Source organism: Phascolarctos cinereus, unplaced genomic scaffold (genome assembly GCF_003287225.1).
Source record: "Phascolarctos cinereus isolate Bilbo 61053 unplaced genomic scaffold, phaCin_HiC Scaffold_2;HRSCAF=192, whole genome shotgun sequence".
In the NCBI taxonomy this organism is placed as follows: Eukaryota; Metazoa; Chordata; class Mammalia; order Diprotodontia; family Phascolarctidae; genus Phascolarctos; species Phascolarctos cinereus.
The window spans coordinates 343831230-343850766 of NW_027555625.1; the positions used below are offsets into that span (position 1 = coordinate 343831230).

The 19537-nt window shown below is 39.8% G+C and overlaps 1 protein-coding gene across 1 annotated transcript in view; it reads left to right on the forward strand.

Moving 5' to 3' along the window:
* Positions 1–19537, forward strand: part of TRPC7 (transient receptor potential cation channel subfamily C member 7) — a 296237-nt gene that overhangs the window by 204835 nt on the left and 71865 nt on the right. The window contains exons 7-8 of the mRNA XM_078149184.1: positions 4228–4461; positions 15139–15403. Coding sequence (XP_078005310.1) covers positions 4228–4461; positions 15139–15403 — 499 coding nt within the window. The remainder of the gene's footprint in view (positions 1–4227; positions 4462–15138; positions 15404–19537) is intronic.

The window sequence follows — 19537 nt, forward strand, 5'->3', positions numbered from 1 at the left end:
ACATGTAAAAAGGAGCTTAACTAGAAGCCATTTCTCCTCTGTTAGGTGGTCCCACAGTATTGGACTGCATTAAGGATGAGTACTGGTGTGTCTGAATTCATCAGTAAGGAATAGGATGCAACATTTTTGTCGTGAGATTTTCCCTCAAAGTAACCTGTGCTGATCTATAAGACAATCAAGGTTTTGTCCCAGGATTACAAATTTAGGGTCCTTTAGCGTTGCAGAAACAACAGAGCTTGGTGCATGATTTGGGGTTGGGGTTTTTTTTTTCATTTGTTTGTTTTCTTAGTAGATCAGGGCCTCCTCTGCATCTTTTGGTTTGGGAGAGTTGTCTAGGGCAGTGAGAGGTTAAGTGATTTGCCCAGGATCACACAGCCAGTATATTCAGCTGAGACAAAATCTAAACTAAGCCTTTCAGACGCTTAGGCCAACTCATCTATCCATTATCCTGTGCTTTCTCTTACTATCTATTTAGTATAAGTCTTTACCTAAAATAGGTAGCTAGGAGGCTAGGGTGAGTAAGCTACTATCTTACCCTGATGCTTGTGCCTCACCTGAAGGTGACCTTTCCAGAAGCATTTTCTACCCCCCCCAACATATCTATGATCCATCTTTTCAACTGTGAATACATTTCATGTTCTCACTATATCTTGCTTTGTGATCTATAAAATGAGACACCATGGTGATGCATTTAGAAATAAATCATGTGGGTTCAAATGTCACTTAGCCCCTGTGTAACCTAAAGCTAGATGGGGGGGTTAACCACATGTGGCCTTGAGGCTGCAGGTTCCCCACCCTTGAGCTAGATGATTCTCTGGGCCTCAGTTTCCTCATCTGTAAAATGAGGGGGTTAGAGTAGAAGACCTGAAATGTCTCTTCTAGTTTTAAATCTATGATCCTGTGAGATCAGATGGAAATCATGTAAAGAATCATGGAAGAGGAGGTATTTAGCTATTAAAATCTTTTGAGCTACTTTATACTGGAAATGGATTAGCACCTTCTCTGCACAAATGCATGTCATGCTCATTTCCCACCATGATTCTACCTAGTTAAAAACCCAACTGTGCCTCTCCCTGTCGTATATACAGCTCCCAGTGAGTTCAAATGACGTTTTATATGGTAGCAGAAAATGAATGTGTTACTTGATTCTGTTTTCCTTTCTAACTTAACACTCATTGCTTACTGCCCCTCAGATTTCTTCGTCTTTTCCATCTCCTGCCCACGCTTGAACAAACTGCTCTAGTGAATGGTCAGTGACCTTCAGTCTTTTGATACTGTCTGTCTAGCACTGTCAGCAATTTCTAGGTAAAGCCTAGGGTCTGGTTAGCTGCCTTCCCACCAGGTTGCTTGAGTACACAGCATCTGTTACCCTGCTGGGTCACCATCACATCAGCGTTCAGAGGCACACTGATTGATAGGCTAAAGGGAGGAAGGCTGGGCAGCCCAGCTTGGACAGACTATTTTGACCTGAAACCCTGAAATGGCAGAGGCTTCCTATGGCTGTTTGTAAGCAGGGTGCTAATTTTACTCAGTAAAAGTACTTAATTTCACACATTTATTTTTTCATTAAAACATTCCTGCTGCTCAGCCCCTGGGGCCTGGGTTCCTTTCACTTACAGTCTTGAAATAATTTAAATTAGGCTGGGTTAGTTAATCTTTAATTTTTTTAAAGACCAATGTGGAGTTAGACAGCTGATGAAGCAATTTGCTATGCACAGTGAGGGAACATCTCCTAGGCATATTTACCTTGGTCATGAACTTGAACTGTCCATTTTCAATAAATGATTTGCAATTCTAATTAATAACTTCATGACCAATTCACCTTGTCTTCCAAACATGATAGATGGAACCAGATCCACTTTCTGTTGCCTTTGAACATGTGCCAATGATATGGGTGCTTGGAAGGTAATAGCAATTCCAGGAAAATACCCTAGTATGGGAATAAGGTGAAGCAAGCAATCAGACATCATCTTGGGAGTGTGATTTCTTTTCAATATATGCAATTCCTAGTGATTTCAATTATGCAGCCTCTATTTTTCTATACACAGACATGTTTCAGAGGTCATTTAAAAGCGAAAGTAGCATTCTTTCACCAAACAAGAGACCCACAATTATTTTTCTCCATGGAAACTGTTGGACTATGAAAGCTTTTCTATAATAACCCATCTCTGTGTGAAAAGAAAAGGCTTAAAGAGGGGAAAGAAGCATTGATTAATCTATAACTGATTTGGGCCAAGTATACTGTCAGAAGGGTAGTGATGGGATGTCCCCAGTGGCAGCAGAGGTTTCATTTCTTTGGATGGGAGGAGAGGTTAGTGAATTTGTTGCTCCCGCTAATCAGGCAGGGCCAGTTCCAACCCAAGAATTCAATTTTCTGGTCTCAGCATATTCAAAGGCTGCTACTGAGGTTCTAACAAACTGTAGGTGTTGTCACTGTGAATCTGACGTTCAGTTCTTCACAGCTTACAAAGTGTTTTCAGATAGCAGGTAAACACTCTGAGGATAGTTACTCCCTGATGGCAAGGATTGCTTCATTTTTGTCTTTGTATCTATTTCCAGAGCCTTGGAACAGTGCCTGTAACATAGTAGGTGCTTAATAAATGCTTGCTATAGATTTGTTCACAACAATCTTGTGAGGTAGGGAGTGTAAGGGTTCTCATCATCTCCGTTTGATGTATGAGTAAGCTGAGGCTCAGAGAGGTTAAATAACTCACCTAAAATTGTACAACTGACCTTGACCAGAACAGGCAGAACTTGAACCCACATCTTGTGACTCCAAGTCCAGCTTTCTTTTGTTACTCCATTATTTCTCTTAGGTTCACATATTCTGTCTTCAAAGAAGATTTTTTTTTCTTTACATTGTCTCCAGCAAGATATCAAGCCCAACACACTCACCTTTGAGATGGGCTAATATCCCATATAGTCATATGGAATATCATATACTGACATATCATATACTGACAAAAAAGCCAGTAATGATTATATTGTTATAAAGGAGACTGAAAAGGGAGATTCTACTAAGAAGCAGAAACAGAATCTCAGAAACTGCTTCATGTACTTACTAGCTGTGTGCTTCTCATCTGCAAAATAGGGATAAAAATAGTACTCACCTCTCAGGATCATTGTGAGATCAAATGAGATAATACTTGTATGTAATATTTTCAAACCTCAAAGGGCTATACAAATATGACCTGTTATTAAGTTCCATTAGGAGTAGGAAGGGACCTGACCTAGTCCAGATCCTGTGAGAAGTCTAAAGCCCCTGTCTCTAATAACCCTGAAAAGGGATAATCCAGACTTCCTAAACACCTGAAGTGAAGGGAAACTCACTTTGTTCAGAGCATTTTTTATGACTGTTGTTAGTAAGCTCTTCTTTATTCTAAGCCAAAATCAACCTTCCTGTACCTTCTGTCCACTGCTCCCAATTCTTCCCTCCAGGATCAGACAAGATTAGTCTAATCTTTCTTCCTCATGACAACTCTTAAAACACTTGGAATAAACAAAGTGTAGTGTAATATAAAATATGAGTTCCAAAAAGCATTCCATTTCCCAAATAAAGCACTGCTATAGGACTAATGCATTCACAGTCTTCTCTGTGCATCATGCACTTTTAAACTAATTCCAATCCCTGGCATAAGACATTTTAATTTTAATAAAAGAAATAAAACTAGTTCTTATTGAAAGAAATAATGTGATGTAACAGGACAGAAAAATGAGAGTCAGGAAATGCGGAGTCTTCTGCCACTAACTTGTTCTGTGAGCTTGGGCAAACTCCTTTTCAATTCAGTTCAAATGAGGAGTTGTACTACTTACTCTGAGGTCCCTTTGGGCTCTAAATCCTATAATCCGTATGACTGGATGGTCTTTAAGGGTCCTCTCAGCTACAACATTCTATACGTAGAATCACAAGGGAAACTATATCTATATTTCTCTTATATTCATCAAAAGGCTTGATCCTCATCTTTGTGAAATGGCATAGAAGAAGGATTATCTGAAGGTACAGGGATGGACTAAGTGGTCTCTCAATATCCCTTGTAACTAACCATAGAAATCTCTGATTTTAAAATGAGGCTTTGGAGAAGAAACTGGGAATATTCTAGCAACCTCATACATCCCCAAAGCGAAGTGTTCCTGCATTTTATTTGTAGCATGGTTCCCTTTGTTCCCACATCAAAAATTAAAAATGAAATCGACCCTTTGATTCTGTGTAAATCTTCTTTCCTTTAGGGATGATCTGGTCTGAATGCAAGGAGATCTGGGAAGAAGGACCCCGAGAATATGTCATGCACCTGTGGAACCTCCTGGATTTTGGGATGCTGTCCATCTTTGTGGCTTCATTCACAGCAAGGTTCATGGCTTTTCTAAAAGCCAGTGAAGCTCAGCTGTATGTGGATCAGTACGTACAAGATGATAACCTCAACAACGTTACACTTCCCCCAGAAGTGGCCTACTTTACCTACGGTAAGACATCACAGCTGGACTCACAGCTTGGAAATGTGTAGCACAGTGGGAAAGGCTCTGTCTTTGGAAGCAAAAGATTTAAACTTCAGTTTAAGTCTAGACTCTGTAATTGATTGCTGCTACGTGACCTAAGCAAGTCGTTTAACTCTCTGTACCTGTTTTGTCATCTGTAAAATGGGACAATAGTGGTTGCGATCACTACCACTCTCACAAATGTATTTTGATGCTCGAAAAGGAAAAAAATGACTGGCATGTGGAAGAATAATTAGACTTGTCCTTCATGGTCCCAGGGGGAAGAAGTAGGAACAATGAATAGGAAGGAGATGCAGGGAGACAGAAAAACCTCTCAGTAATTTGAACTGTTTTCAAGGGAAGAATGGGCAGCCTCACATAATAATGAGGTCCTGGTCACTAGACGTTTGAGAATTTGAGCTTCTTGGCTGAGTTGAACTACACTTCTGAAGTCTTTTTTTTTTATTATTATTATTCTTAGATGTGATTTAGTAAGATATTATATGTGTAGTACTTTACACGTATAAGGGACGTTTATTATTGTTTGTTGATCATGTCCTTGTTGTTGCAATGACCCCCCCCACACACACACACACATGCTGATTAAAGAGTTTTTCCTCTAATGGTGGCAATGATAATTCCATCTGCCTTGTCCCTCTTGTGTAGGGTAGACCCAAAACAACTTCACACAAAACCATAGAGATTTGGTCAGTATGTGCAATTCAGCAAACTGAAAATGAGGAGAAGAATCATAAGTTTTCTATAAACAAACAAACACAAAGAATCTCTTCTCCTTACAAAAGATAGTTTCACTTGAGTGATGACACTTTTGTTCTTTCTTTACAGACCCACCTTTTTCCTTTAACAACATCTGGTTTTTCTAGTTGCTACCTAGAAGCATAATGATATCAGTTAGCATTTATATGTGCAAAGCACTTTGCAAATATTATCAAATATTTGCAATATTGCAAATAAATATCTGCAAATACTGTGACCCACACAGGAACCTGAGGTAGCAGATGCTATTGTATTCTTATTTTACAGATGAGGAAACTGAGGCATGTAATGGTTAAGGAAAAATAATAATAATAATAACACTTTAAGATTTGCAAAATGCTTTATAAATTTTATGTCTTCTTATCCTCACAACATTGAGGGGTAGATGCCATTATTTTCCCCATTTTACAGATGAAAAGAGGTTAAGTGACTTGTCCAGTGTCATACAGCTAGTAGATAACTGAGGGTAGATTTGAACCCAGGTCTACCTGAGTCAAGGTCCAGCATCTATTTGCCACAATATCTAGCTACCCCTAATTCATAATAATTATAGTAATTAGAAAAGTGAGGCACAGTGGTATGGCACATTGTACATTGATCTAGAGAATCAGATTCCCTGGATTTTAGTACTAACTTTGGCAACTAGCTATGTGACCTTGAACTAATACTTTCCTCTCTGGGTCTCAGTTTCCCCAGCTTGTAAATGAGAGAGCAGAACAAGATGGTCTCAGTGGTCCATGTCAGCTTTTAAGTTCTATGATTTTTCAAACGTCACATACTCCCCAAATTCTCAGGATTGGAGGCACCTGACTAAAGCCATAATGACCCAATGAAAGTTCCCAATGAGAAAAGTGTGTGTAGGAGCATAAAATGCCCCCCTTTGACTATGATGAAATTTATTTGGCCTGGAAAATCTAAGTAATAACAAGCACAAATTCTCAATCCAAAAATCCATTATGCCCAGCCAGTGTGCCTGTTAATCAAATTTCCTTAAAATGAATCACATTTTAAATGTTGTAGGGAAGCTTACCATTTAAAGAGGTCCTGTTCTGGTTTTTTTTTTTTAAATGAGATCTTTCCACAATGCTTGTTGCCACTGGTTTGTTTGCAAATGAAGACATCCTTAAAACATGATACACCTACCCTTGTTCATTGTGCTCAGCTCACCAGAGGAAGCTGAAAAAGCCCTGAGGCTAGGGTACTTGGTTCCTTGAAACTTGTCCTTTATTAATAACACAGCTTTGGGCATAGTGCTGCTGGCTGATGACATTTCATTGTGGGAAGTTTAAGACTATCCCCAGATGACAGTATTATTACTCAGGTTTTCCTAGTTTGTTCTGAACCTATCTCAGGAAAGCTTGATTTGTTTTATTTTATTTATTTTTCTTAAAATGTTTGTCTAGGTTTTTGCAGTGATATCTAGTGAAGAGTGCCCTCTGGTGGACATACATATTTACTTTCAACTGTGTTCTTACAACACAAGGTTATACAATTACAGAGTTATAAAATGCCAGAGCTAGAAACTGAGGCTCAGAGACTTTCCCCCAGTTATACAGCTTGTCACTTGGGAGAACTAGGACAAGAATTCAAATCTCCAGAGCCCCAGTCTCGGGCATCCCCAATATCTCATTAGCTGTTTGGTCCAGGAAGCTGTAGGGGAACTTTGATACACCCCATCCGTCTCAGACTATTCACAGAACACTGGTCAAGCAGAAGCAGATCTCAGCAAAAGAATTAAATTTTATTCATTTTACTTTTTTTCTTCTTTCAAGTAAAGCCTGACTCACTGAAATAGCTCTAAAAAGAAATCATCCAATATAGTGGATGTGAAGCCAGAAGACCTGGGCTTGGATCTTGGCGAAGCATCTTATTACTCCGAGGCCTCTCCACTCTCTGGGCTTCAGTTGCATTCTCAGTAAACTAAAGGGGTTGGGCTAGATAATCCTTATAAACCGAAGGATACAATAACCATTTACCTGCTATCTACAAGGCACTGGTCTAGGTGCTGAGGCTGCAAAGATAAAGAATTTGCATTCATTCTCTTTACGTGTGGTACCATGAAAAAAGAGTATGTTGGGTTTGGAATCAAATGGCCTCCATTTAATGCTGTTTCTGCCTTAGTCCCTATGTTAACTTGAACAAGTCACTTAGAGTCTCTCCAGGCCTGTGTCCTCATCTGTAAAATGAAGAAGCTAAATTAAATGACCTCCAACATTTCTCTTAGCTCTAAATCTTTTAAGCTAATCAATGTTTCTTAATCAATAAGAAGAGCAACTTTGGTGAATGTAGTGAAAGTGATTTTCTTGGAATAAGCAAGGCTTTGTCTTGCACCGGGCAATTTATCCAGAGATTATTAGAAATACTGTCTTTTGTTCCTTTCACTTTTCTGTCTGGATTTCAGGCTTATGGGCCTTCAGTTACATTAGCTAAACTTACAGGAGCAAGTATAAGCTGTAATTTTCTACTTATTCAGGTCATTAGGTCTCAATTTAAACAGATGTCTAGTTAACTGAAGACTTCCTTCTCCCTTTTTGACTTGAGCTTGGCTTTGAACACCAAGAAAAATAGATATTTATTGGCATATTTATTGGGTGTTGTACAGCCCCAATCAACTTAAAAGCAGGGGGTTGGAGGGACTTGGGGGGTCGGAGAAAGAGGAAGTTGTTGACTACAGATTTAGTATGGACAACAGTGGGACTAGGCAGCACAAAAAGACCACGTGACTTCAGACGTTCACAGCGTCCTTAGAGGCTCCCCTCATCATTTTCTGCCCCAGTCAGAGCACACCTGGGCAGCTATATTCACATTTATGAAGGGTAGTGACAAAGAGGAGCACGTCCAAAAGAGGATGACCAATTCAATGAAAGGAATGGGGATGATGTCATATAAGGATCGGTTAAAGGAAATGGAGAAAACAAGATTTGGGGGAAGTTACAGGGATAGGGGACAACACGATCAATGTCTCAAAGTGTTTAAAGAGCTGACATGAGCATAAGGAATTTAGATTTATTCTTGGAGAGACAAATTTAGGCTCCATGTGATAAAAACATCTTCATATTTAAGTAATCAAAAAAATTCAAAGACTGCAGTAGCCTCTGGAAGACAACACATAAGGGATATTGCAGAGAGAATTCCTATTTAGGGATGGTTTGGTCTAGCAGCTAAGGACCCTTCCAGATCTGAGATTCTCTGACTTGCAGTCATTGCTTATCTAAGGAGTAGCTTACATAAAGATTCCACTCATTTAAGGGGTATTTCTCCCTCCCATCCCTGCCAAGTGTTCTTTTCTCAAAATTAAGGAAATAATCCAGCTAAATCAGTTTCTAGGCCTTGTTAGATTAACACAATAGTATCTATCTTTATTCATCTTATTAATTGGCATCATATACAATGCATTTTAAGACAAAACAGACCAAAAGACAAAATGCAATATTCATAGTTAAATATGGAGTAGCGAGCCAGTAAGAAACTGGCTTCAGGAATCAGGAAGACTTGGGTTCAAGTACGTGAAACATTACTAACCATGTGTCCCTAGGCAAGTTACTTAAGCCCCAAATTCCCCAATCAACTCTCTAATAGTGCTTTCTAAGTACTTTCTCAGGCATCACCCCTGCTCTTCACTTTCTTCCCTTTTCAGTCTTGACCCTGTAATTAACTAATTCAACTCCATGCTAGCTTCCACTCTCAAATCTCTTGCTTCTTTATCATATCTTATGCTTTGCAAATCCCAACCATGGAATACTTTCACCAGGCACCTCCTCCATTCCTACACACTGCTGAACAGAGCTGGAGGAAGTCATACAAAAAAGCTAACTAGATTCACTACAAATTCATCTTATCTCAACTTGGGCCCTTCCTGTAGCAAGGTAATCCTTTTACTCCTCTTTAATTGATTCTCTATCCTACTCCTCTCAAATGCTGTTCCAAGCTCCCAAATATCCCACTTTCCCTTCCCTCTCCCTTTGTCAGATGAGGACCTTGCCCCATACTTCACCCTAGGAAGCAGAGATTGTCCTGTGAATGCCTTCTCTACATGTTTACATTTCAAAATTCCTTAACATAATTTTCCATTTTTCCATTCTTTACTCCAGTCTTTCTGACAACGAAATGGCCAACCCTTATACATGTTCCCTCCATCCCATCTCATCCTAGTTTTACTAACAGACTGCTCTCTCCTTTCCCCTCCTCACCCTTCCCCTTCTTGCTCCCTCCTCTTCAATTTCACCTTCTACTAGGATTTTCCTTCCCTGTTACCTACAAACAGCCCCAAGTCTTCATCCTTAAAAAATCTTCACCAAACCCTGCCATTTCGTCAAGCTACTGTCCTACCTATATTTCCCCTCTCTTTCAGAGCCAAATTCCCAGAAAAAAAAAACAAGCCTATACTTACTGCTTCCACTTTCTCTCCTCTCGCTTATTTCTCAACCCTTTACAATCTGGCTTTCTGTCTAATTTCTCAACTGAAATTGTTCTTGCAAAAGTCGTCATTGACTGCATCATTGCCAGCTCTAGTGTCCTTTCTTAGTCCTCATACTTCTTGACCTCTCTACAGAATCTGACCCTTTTAACCACCATCTTTTCCTTCATATTATTTCTTCTCTGTGTTTTTTTCTGTCACTGACTTCTCCTGGTTCTTCTCATATCTACCTAGTCTCCTTTGCTAATTTGTGATCTATGTCATATTCCCTAATGGTAGACGTGATCCTGTTGCCTCTTCTCTTCTCTCTCTCTATCATCTGCTTGGTAACCTCATCAATGCTCATGGCTTTAGTTATCATCTTTCTCCTGATATCCAGTACCATATCATATCTCCTGTTGCCTGTTAGGCATCGCAACTGGATGTCCCAAACTCAAACTCATAATATTAAAAATAGAATTCGCCTTTTTCCCCAAACCCATACCTCTTCCAAATGTCCTTTTTGTTTTTAGGGCGCTATCATTCTTTCCATCTTCTCAGGTTCAAAACCTCTGTGTCATCCTCAGCTCTTCACTTGCTCACCAAACATATTCGGCGCGATGCCAAATCTTAACATTTCTTCCACTGAAACATCCCTCACATCTAACTGCTCATCAGTCACATGATCACCACATTCAGGCCCTCATTACCTAGCTTGGATAATTATTTTTTTTTATTGTTGTTTGGTCATTTTCAGTCATATTCAACTCTTTGTGACCCCACTTAAGGTTTTCTTGGCAAAAATATTAGACTGGTTTGCCATTTCCTTCTCCATCTCATTTTACAGAGAAGGAAACTGAGACAAACAGGGTTAAGTGATTGGCCTAGGGTCACATGGCTAGTAAGTATCTGAAGCTGGATTTGAACTCAGGTCTTCCCAACTCCAGGTCTGGCACTCCATCCACTGCACCGTCTAAGGAGTTTTCTTGGGTAAGGTATTGGAGTGGTTGGCCATTTCCTTCTCCAGTGTGTCCTCATTTTACAGATGAAGAACTGAAGCAAATAGGGGTTAAGTAACTTGCCCAGGGATACATATCCAGTAAGTATGAGGCCAGATTTAAACTCAGATCTTCCTGGCTCCAAGCCCACTGTTCTATCTACTCTACCACCTAGCTGCCCCTGGATAATTATAATAGTACTCACCTATTATTAATAATCGGTCTATTCCCCATACCAAACCATCCTCCACACAACTTCCAATATAATTTTCTTTAAGTGAAGTTTTAATCATGTCACTACCCTATTCAAGAAACTCTGATTGTTCCCCATCACCTCTAGAATAAAATGCAAACTCCCTTGTCATTTAAAGCTCTTCACACACTGATCTGACAGCCTTTCATTGTATATATTGCTTCCATTCAGTACTCTGAAGTCCAGCCAAGATCCTTCCTTCTGTTCCTCATACAAGACGTTATGTCTCCCACCTCTGTGCCTTTGCTCTGGCTATGCCTGGAAAGCACTCCTTCCTCACTTCTGTCTCTAAGAACCCCTGGTTTCCTTCAAAATTCAGCACAAACACCACCTTGAAGCCTTTCTTAGTCTCTGAAATTTCTGGGGCTCTCTCTTCAAAAATTGTCTTTTATTTATTTTGCATACACAACATGGATTGACTATCCCTACTGTCTAATGGCCAGGCCTCTTATGTTTTACTCCCTGTAAGGCATCTTGGGTACCCTGAATGGGTTGGGAAGTTTCTTTTCTCTGGTTCAAGACAGAGGAGATTGATGTCTTCCATTGCCTAAAGCCCCCACTGATTGTGTTCCCCCATTTTAGAGGTCCTTGGGAGCTGTGCTCCAATTCCATTTAGCCACTTAACATTGAGTTAGATTTTACAAAGGGATATTTACTTCAGTGATAGAGCAAAAACAAAAATATAATTACCTCTCAACACCTTCATGGTGTAATCCCACGCAGACACTCTCTCAGTCTCTGGCAAGGGGAAGGGGATAAGGCTCACAGTTTAGATCAATTCTTAAATAGCTTTGGTCCCACCAAGTTTAAGTCCAAAACTCCTGCAACATGCAGCTTAGATTCCTTTTTCCCCATCCCCATGGCTCATCTAATGAAAAAGTCAAAGTCACGGGTTATTTCTCAGGTCCACAACAGATTAAAATGTGGGGAAGGGGGAGAAGCAAGGGGAGGTGGCCCTCAAGTTCTCCCCACCCTTATGTATGAGGGACCAAATAGAAGTTCCGTGATGTGGAGATTGTTTCATTTTTGTTTTTGTATTCCTAGTATGTAGCACAGTGCCTGGTGCACACAGAGTAGGAACAAAGATAATAATTGAATCTATGATTTCATTGATATATGGAATTCCCCACTGAAAAAACACTCTGCTACTAATGCAAATCAGCACCTTCTCTGTAACTTACAACCTTTGAAAGTGTCCTAGAACATGGAGGAGTTAAGTGACTTGTCCGGAGTCACACAGTTGATACATCAAAGGTAGAGCTCGAACTCAGGTCTTCCTAGCTCCTAGGCCAGCTCTCTAGCCACTATTTCAATAATTGTTTATTGATTAATTAATTAATAAGTTGCAATATGATTGCCAGTAAGTACCAATAGAAGGAGTTCCTTCGGAGGGAATTCTCTTCATCATTGAAATCACAGGTCTGATTTTAAAAAAAAATACCATGTATGCCCATGGAGATAGTGAATTAAAGGTCTGGCCCTGAAGTCAGGAGGAAACCAGGGTTCAAGTGCCTCTGAAGTACACTAGCTTTGTGACCATGGACACATCACTTGATCTCTTAGTGCTCCAGACAATGCTCTGAGAATGTAAATTATCGATAAACTACCTATTTGTATGTACAGAGGTAGTGTCTACACTGGAACTTTCCCTCTGTGATGAAAACACAGGTCATTATATATATATATATGAATATAGAGAGGAAAATATACACATATATTTATATATACAGTATATTAATACATGGATACTTTATGTGTGTGTGTGTCTGTGTTTACTTAATATACACATTGTTGTTTACACAATAGACGCTTTTGAGAGTATTTTTATACAGTTTTCTGCATGTAGAATATCAGTCACTCTAGTTTTACAAAATAAAGTCAGCGCTAGAGACATGACTCTCAGAAAAGGGCAGCCTGATTGTCCCCATCCTCACCTCTCCCCCATATATAGCTAGGACTTATAAAGTAATATTTTTGGTTAAAATCAGTTCAACAAGTATTTATTAGGCACATACAATGTGCAAAGCACTGTGCTAGGCTGGAAATACAAAGATAAGAAAGAAATGATCCCTGTCCTCAAGAGATTTGCATTCTACTGGAAAACTCCCTAAGTGGTCCATATTTGCTATAGCCACACAGGGAATAGGGGATTGCTGAAGAAGGTTGGTCCAAAAAGTCTATTGGTAAAGTGCAAAGAGCCAGCAGGTCCTGGCTATGTGACCCTGGATAAGTCTCTTAATTCTTCTGAATTCTAATTTCCTCATCTGTAAAATAAGAGGGTTAGACTAGACTCAGAAGTGTCAAACTGGCAGCCTACCAGCCAGCCTGCAAAATGCCCAAGTGAAGCCCAAACCAGATTAAAATGTAATTGGGAAATGTTTAACAAAATAATTTTAAAATACAATACAGTATAGATAATGTTAATTTAGGGTTTCTGAGTTAACTTGTAGCCTACAGAGATTTGTTTCTGTTCGACTTTGCATGAGATGATTTCCAAGAGTCCTTTGGCGTAATACTAGGTTCCTTTAAACAAGCTTTTGTTTACTACAAAGCCTCTTGGAGGCCACTATAATAATAATGACTATAATAACTTACATCTATATGGCACTCAAAGGCTTTTACAAAGCACTTTCCTTACAACAACCTGTAAAACAGCTAGTGCTAGAATTATTACCTTCATGTTACAGATTTGAGGTTCAGGTAGTTAAAGTCCTGTGTTCATGGTCACACAGCTCATAAGCATCAGCAACAGCACTTGAATCTAGATCTCCTGACTCTGTTAAATTGTAAATTCCTTCAGAGCAAGGTCCATATCGTATCTTTTGTTTTGTTTCAGCAGTGACTAACCCAGCATCTTGCACACAGTGGATGCTTAATAAATGGCTTACATTTTAGTATCACAGATTCAGAGCTTGATAGAATTTGGAGGTCGTTTAATCCCCCCCTCTCTTTCTATAGATGAGGAATTGAGGTCCAGAGAAATTTAGTGACATACCCTAATTTTCAATCAAGCCCCTCTGACTCCTAAGCAGCCCTCTTCCTGTACCAATCCAAATGTTCCTAGGAACACTGCTCTTTCATATGGCTTTCAAGAGAGTGCTTCCCCCCCCCCTTAATAACCTCTATTCTTCAGCAAAGCACAGAGGAGTGATAATAGTATTCTTTATAGAATCAAATTACTTTACATATGGCATCTCATTTTACAAAAGAGGGAACTAAGGCTAAGTGATTTTTTCCCCCAACAATACACACCTAGTGAAGAGTGAAGCCTAGAACTCAAATCTTGTGTCTCTAAACCTAGTGCTTTTCCCACCACACCAGAACTATGTCATTGACATACTGCTAAACAGATTAAATTTAATAATAATAATAATATTAATAATAAATAGCATTTATAGAGTACCTAATATATGCCAGGCACTGTGCTAAGCACTTAAAAATATTATCTCATTTTATCTTCACAGCAAGTTTACAGTTGAGGAAACTGAGGCAAACAGAAGTTAAATGACTTGCCCAAGGTGACATAGCTCATAAGTGTCTGAGGTCAAATTTCAACTCAGGTCTTCCTGACTTCAGGCCCGCAGCTTTATCTACTGTGCCACCTAGATACATTTTAGTGGTGAAATATGGTCTTGCCAATTTAAAAATCTTAGATATGGTAATCCTAAAATGAAACATCCCTCCATGCAATTTGGATGTAGGAAACCCCTAATCAAAGCCTCTCAAATGTGGGAAACCTCCTAGGAAAGTTTTACTTTCAACACAGGTTATCAACAATTAGAGATTACCCTGGCCAAAGCTGGACAGCAAGTTACTTTCCTGGGCTGTATCATACCCATGGTTCTGTTTTCCTTGCCTTCTACTGCCCATTATCCTAAGGAAAAGTAGAAGAATATATTATTAATCTTCCCTCTGCCTTGGGTAATAGTAATGAAAAAAATATTTAGAAGAGCACAGATTCAGGACTGGAAGGCACCTTAAGGATCATTAAATCCAATCCCCTCATCTAACAGATGAGGAAAAAGACCCAAAGTGGTTTTCCCTTTAAGTAGCTTTCGTATTTTGCTCTCATCCCTCTAAACTAAAGTATCCTGTCTGCTATACTGTTTAGAGAGGTCAAGACTGGTATCAAACCTCTGTGCTTCTTGAACCTTGTGGCTATGAATACTCAGTAACCCTGTCCTATTTCCTACTAGGCCCTTTCTCTTCCCCTCTGGGTAACCTCCATAATTTTCTTTTAGCCAGGAACAAATGGCGGCCCTCTGACCCTCAGATCATATCAGAAGGACTATATGCCATAGCCGTGGTACTGAGCTTCTCCCGCATTGCTTACATTCTTCCAGCCAACGAGAGCTTTGGGCCCCTGCAGATTTCTTTGGGAAGAACAGTGAAGGATATCTTCAAGTTCATGGTCATTTTCATCATGGTGTTTGTTGCCTTCATGATTGGAATGTTCAACCTGTATTCCTACTACCTTGGTGCAAAATACAACCCAGCATTTACAACGTGAGTATTCAGAAGAAAGTACTGGCCTAGGAGGTCTGTGTGTCTTCACTGGGTTGTTTTATGTGGCAGTAACATGAAGGCTAGCTTCCTTGGTAATGCAGTCTGTGCTAAGAAAGGTGGAATGTTATCTGCAGGGAATAACTGGTAATCCTGTTAGACCATAGAAAGTGTTTGTGAAAGTAATAGAAAAGGAAGCCTAAAAGAGGTCAGCTGGCTTACTCAAAACCAGAACCTACACCTCCAATCCTCTCAACTCCAAAACCATTTCTCTGCCCATGTTATTGCAACTCCTAACCTATAATGAAAAGACATGGTCCTCTATTATTAGGGGGTGAGCAAACAAGACCAGATTTTTCAAGTGGGCGAGCTGATTACCCTCACTACAGATGATGTTGGGTTCATCTGGATTGAGTTAGTTATTTCTGGGGAAACCCAGGAACGGGTGTAGCAGGGCACTGGTCTGCCAACGCAGCAGCTAGCATAGACTGTGGAAGGCACCTGTTTACATTTTCACTCTCAAAACACAGAGTGGGCACAAATTGAAATTTATTATATCATGGAAAGAGCCCAGGTGGCTCAGTTATCCCAGGCTCCCTGACTCTCTCTCTCTCTCTCTCTCTCTCTCTCTCTCTCTCTCTCTCTCTCTCTCTCTCTCTCTCTTTCTCTCACTCTGCAGCTGCTACTCTCTCTTGAAAGCAGCCTGCCAGAAGGCCAACCCTTAATTTGGAGAGGGAAAAAAAAAACCCTTTGTTAGCAGACTCATTTCTACATGCAAAAGTCCCAAATTCTTGATATGATGTGCCTCAGCTACTTATACTGTCTGATACCAATACTAACCCAAAGGAAGCACGGAGTCTCAGGGCTGCTTAGCTATAGCTTTTGTTGCTACTGCCTGAAGATATAATTCACAGGACAGGTAAAAACAGGAAAACCCTGTCTCCTAAAAGCAAAACACAACATCTGGATCAAAAGGATAAGGAGCAGCTCATCTGTCAGAAATTCTAGAGGTAATGGTCAGAAGATAGGGATAGGGAATAGGGAACTTATGGGTTGGAAAATTATTGTTGAAAATAAGAGTACAGAAGTACATGTTGGGAATCAAAACATCAAGGGAGAGTAACATGGACACTTAAAAATCTGATAAAACTAAGGATGCCATAAACAACATGTTAGAGTCATCCCAGAGAGGGGGAGGAAAATCTCTTTACTAAGGGGAAGTGGGAAGGAAAGTAAGGCCCAGAAATAGTGAAAATAAAGGCAAGATCTTTAGTGTCCACAGTGAATGCATCATATTGGCAACTTCTAGAATGTGATATAAAAAAATGAATAGCATTTGATTGAAAAAGAAAGCTGTCAATAGAGCAGGAATGTAGTTGGGGAGAGAATTTTTTTTTTCTAAATGTCACTTCAGAGGTTTTAAAGTTTCACTATTTGTGTATCACCCCAGAAACATCTTTTTGATATAAAAAGGGCCCTGTAAGATAATAAAGATGGAGGTTTGTCCTGTTGTACCGAGCTCTAGACGTAATGAGGGGTGACCTCACTCTGACTCAGTCATATAGTTGTATCCAAGGCAACCTATCACGGGAACATTCCCTCATTATTTTCTTTCTTTCCCTTCACATGCAGGTGTATTGTTTTTAAACTAACCTCATTTTCTACACTATTGAACTTACAAAACTCACAATCAAGCCCTGATTTGTTCTTAGAGAACCTGAGGATTCTAACCCAAGGGAGTGTTTGGATTTTGTTGTGGTTCTTCAGTCATTTTCTGTCACATCTGACTCATGACCCCATTTGGGGTTTTCTCTGAAAAGGTACTGGAGTGGTTTGCCTTTTTCCTTCTCCAGTTCATTTTATGGATGTGGAAACTGAGGCAAACAGGGGTAAGAGACTTGCCCTGGGTCACACAGCTAGAAAGTGTCTGGGGCACATTAAATATGATCTCTAACCCACTGGTGAGTTAAGTTCCACTAGTTTGCTTGCAAGCCAATTTCTCTGTCCATCCACCAAAAAAGTTCTTATATGATGGATAGGTATAACAACCAGATGAGTCAACCAGGCTGCTCACTCAAAATCAAGCTGAACTGGGGGCACCTAGGTGGTGCAGTGGATAGAACACTGGCCCTGGAATCAGGAGGACCTGAATTCAAATCCAGCCCCAGACACATAATACTCACTAGCTGTGTGACTCTGGGCAAGTCACTTAACCCCAATTGCCTTACCAAAAAAAAAAAAAGAAGAAGAAGCTAAACTGTAGCACCAATGGTGCTAGCCAGAATTCTAGGCCCTGGGAGAAGGAAGGTACATGTCACAAGAGGCTTAGAGGAAAGGGAAAAAGCTGGGGAAGACAGCTTCCTTACTCTATTTTGAGAATTTGATTGTCTGTAAAAAATGTAAAAATAGATAATAATAACCGGCATTCAGATTGAGAGGCAGCGTAATATAGTATAGTTTAGCAGTGAGTTTGGAGTCATAGCATTTGAGTTTAAATCCTGGTTCTTCTGATTACTGACTTCATGATCTTGGGCACATCAGCTAATTTCCCTCAGCCTCAGTTTCTTCATCTTTAAAATAAAGACATTGGATCTGATGACCTTTTCAGCCCTCACTCCAAATGTAAGTCACTCCAAATGCATCATCTCATTTGAGCCTCACAACAGCAAGGGTATTATTATCATCTCCATTTTTCAGGAGACTGAGGTTGTGACTTGACCACGATCATACAACGTCAGAGCGTTTGAGTCCAGGTTTTCCTGACTTGAGGCTCAGCACTCTTTCCACTGTGCTCTCTCATCTCCATGTATTCTTCTGCTCAGAAGTGTGTCCACAGGGTCCAGGTTATCCAGACCTGCTCTCCCTCTCTCTCCCACAATTTCTATGTGGTCCAAAATTACCTACTTTCCCTTTCTACCTCTTTCAATAAAATTTTCTTAATATTCCTGAACTCAGCTAGATGTAACAGAGAAAGAAAGTTGCTTGAGTAAATTCACATTGAGGTACATAACTTATTAGCCTAATATTCTCTAAGATGTTAATATTTTTCAAACAGAGATACTTTAAGCCAAATTAATATATAAATAATGAGACAAATCAGTGTAACAAAATGAGACTTTTAAATGTCAGGCAGTTTAGTAAAAGCAATTTTGGGGCATAGGAGTCACCAGAGTCAGCGTGGAAATCCGATACTGCCTTAAACTCTATCTGATTTTCATTACTTCTTCCCTTCCTCTGCTTTGGAGTCCACAGGCTTTTCAAAATCGGGTTTTGTGTTTATACACACACACACACACACACACACACACACACACGCACGCACACACAAAATTTCCTATTGCAGTAGCAATGGGAGGTCCAGTGAGGTTGAAAGTAGTCAGGGGTGGTAAATAGGAAATTTAAGTTGTTAGCTGTGTTAGATGGCGGCACCTTCTGGCAAATTGTCAAACTGCAGCCTGACTGGTTAACACAGTGAATGCCCAGAAAAGAGATGAGGTAGTGTAGAATTAAGGGATTTCGATAAAGAGGGAGGAGGATAGATGTCCCACCTGCCCCTTAAATTCAACATATCCAAAGTTGACTTCACTATCAGGGTTGCCCCTGAGTCTGTTCCTTCAAAGGAACTCCACTATTTCCTTCTGTTCCCAATCTACCCTGTTTAAAATCTTGGTGTTTTCCAAGGGTGTGCTGGTATGTGTTTAGCAGTCAGCTCTCAAAATGTTTTCTTACACTCTACACACTTTGAAGTTTAATTTGAATCATTAACATCCATCACCATCTTAAATCTAGATAATAAAAATAATAATAAATCAAGCCCTGATTGGTATCATTTGCTGATTTCCAAAATATAAATATTCACAATGAAAATTTAACAGTTGGCCCTCACAAGTCGGTACAAGCTAGCTCCAGCACAACCTTAGTGTTATTTTTCATTGATTCTTCTCTCCCCATCCATTCACATTTAATCAGTAGACAAACCGTATCTATCATATCACTGCAATATCTCTCATATCTGATCCTTCTTTTCTACTCCCGAAGTTATCCCCTAATTTTAAGACTTCACTACCACATTCCTGAATTGTGGCAAGAATAGCTCCTTATACATCACAGAGTCACAGAGTTGGAAGAAAACTTAGA